Here is a 2,500-nt window from a genome sequence, read left to right as displayed (position 1 = left end):
CTTTTCTTTAGTTTCTGTTTGTCTTGTCATCGTCCGGTGTCAATGTGGGAAGTCGTGTGTGAAATGTGTTTCCTTAGACCCGTTTGGTTGGTGCAGTGATGTGTGTTTTGGTGTCTTTCAGCTGGCTCGAAAACATCAGAAAAAGTCATAACGCCTGTTCAAGGAACATCGAGTCCCAAAGTCAACGGTGAGTCTGTAAAACACCACATGCAATCTTTATAATCACTGCTTGCACATGTGCATCTATTTCCACCAATATGAAGGTGTGTTTTAAAGGTAAACCATTTGCTTGGGAATAATCATGGATAAACTGCCTGATATCAGGGGAGTGGCTTGTGCTGATTCGCCATCTGAAAACCAGCCAATCAGAAACACTCTCTGCCTGTCAATCATTGTGTGTGTTTGACTGATGGGCATTTGGCAGAAGAACACTTAGCAAAATGCTTACAGTACCTTTCATTTATTTTTATAAATTGATATAAAATTAACAGTTGATTAGATGAGCAGTGTTTGATAAACATGAACATTATTATAAATAAATAAATAAATATTTTTTGCTTTCATCAAACGGCAGCAACAGCAATATAATACACAAAATTGCTCATATAAATAAATAAATTGTCACGGTGAAACTTAAGAAAACGAGGGAAAAAGACTCAAGTGCAAAGGAAGTTTAATAAACAAAAGAACAAAGTAAAACAAACACCCACGAGGGGGAAAAACACAACTAAGAAACAAACATACCAGAAGGGTCAAGGGAGAACAAGAGACGTGTACAAGACAACGATCCGACACAGACTGCAAACACAAAGGAACTTATAAAAGGGACAAATCAGGCAGGTAATAAGGAACAACAGGTGGGGCAAATGAAACCAATAATGAGATAACAAGGAGGGTGGGGTCAAACAGTGACAGGAACACAAACACCACATGTGCTACACAAGACAGGACAGGCATGTGACATAAATATGATTGATTTCATCAAACGGCAGCAACAGCTATATGATAAACAATCAGCAAACATGATTATAATTAAAATAATTAAATACGTAAATAAATATCATTTCTTATGATCTAATAAATTAATCACTATATTAAATTAGTAAATTAATAGTAAATTAATCACCACATACATTATTATTATTTATTCAGGTTATTAATCTGAATAATTCTTCTATATTACAGTTGTTTAGTTCATTTACTGTAGGCTGCTTACGGTTGTCAAGAAATATATGTATATAGTGTTCATTTCAACAGGAGAGAACCGGTATAGCATAAATATAGCAACATATATACAACATAAAATGGCATTTTAATTGACTTTTGCAACTTGAATCACTGTTTAGAGTGTGTTATATACAGTGCATTGCTTTATTAAGCATTGTGATGTCAGTGTTTGAGAGTTATGAGCTCGTGTGGTTTCTGCTCAGAGGTCGTTCACAGGGTTAATTGTGCCGAAACACGGCGTGTAAACGCCTTTAAAGCCTCATTAAATCTTCTCATTGCAGTTCCTGACGATGTGTTCGCGCCCTCGTACGCGTGGAGAGGTTCGTTTGAGTATAAAGGAGTGAAACAGCCGATGACTCTGACAATCACTAGCTTTAACGCGACTTCGGGGAAAGTCAATGTGACGTTGACCAACAGGCACTCGGAGCTGCTGTTGTCGGGTAAGAAGCTTGTGTCATTAACACTCATCTTTAATCTCAGCCGTTAATTGTACATTTTCCAAAAGTCTCACATCCACACTGAAACGCCTGGAAACGCTAGTGTGGACGGAGAGCGCTTTTAAACGAAAACGCCGTTTTCAAATGTATCGGGATTAATGTAGACGTGAGACACACAGACCGACACAGGACAAAAACCTGACAGATGTCTTGAAATACATCATCTGAACCACATACCAGTTGAATTTTATATTATTGTAAATATGATAAATATGAATCTCCGTACATTTGCATTAATGAGCGTGTTAATCATCCTCACAGGTGTGTATAAGAGCAGAGCGGCTCGCCTGACGCTGCGTCTGCATCACATGAGGTCTCTGGTGAAGAGCAGCTTCAGTCAGATCTCTGAGCAGACCCTGATCATGGACGGCTTCGTAAGTCGCGTCACACTCACGCTTTATAACTCCACTACAGCCGAGAGCTGCTGGCAGTAGTGCATGAACAATCAAATCAAACCCGCTGGTGATATAGGCTGAATATATGTGTGAGCGGGGCACAAACTAACACACACACGGTTTAAAACTTTCCACACACGCCAGCATGACGAAACTTAGTGTATTTACTAGTCGCCATAGCAACACTATATAGAGAAAAAATGCGCCAAAATTAAAACATCTTTGAGATATCACTGAACATTTATTTAAACATTGCAAAAGTAGATTTCTACTTTTGGTAAATAAAGACTGAGAGTCAATGTTCAGAAATTATTAATTATGATTATGTTTTGGACTATGCTGTATGGCTGTTTTGCAGTGTGTTTGTTGTCAAACTCAAAA

The 2,500-nt window shown here is 38.1% G+C and overlaps 1 protein-coding gene across 1 annotated transcript in view; it reads left to right on the top strand.

The window, feature by feature from the left end:
• csmd3a (CUB and Sushi multiple domains 3a) overlaps window positions 1-2,500 on the top strand; it is a gene marked incomplete at both ends in the record, with an annotated part of 339,298 nt that overhangs the window by 332,996 nt on the left and 3,802 nt on the right. The window contains 3 exons of the mRNA XM_081389133.1: window positions 122-187; window positions 1,509-1,667; window positions 1,986-2,098. Of these exons, the coding sequence (XP_081245259.1) occupies window positions 122-187; window positions 1,509-1,667; window positions 1,986-2,098 (338 nt within the window). The remainder of the gene's footprint in view (window positions 1-121; window positions 188-1,508; window positions 1,668-1,985; window positions 2,099-2,500) is intronic.

The sequence above is a fragment of the Scardinius erythrophthalmus genome (assembly GCF_964197995.2).
Source record: "Scardinius erythrophthalmus genome assembly, chromosome: 16".
Classification (NCBI taxonomy): domain Eukaryota; kingdom Metazoa; phylum Chordata; class Actinopteri; order Cypriniformes; family Leuciscidae; genus Scardinius; species Scardinius erythrophthalmus.
The sequence above is the reverse complement of the archived record's forward strand: the minus strand, read 5'-3'. Positions and strand labels throughout refer to the sequence as shown.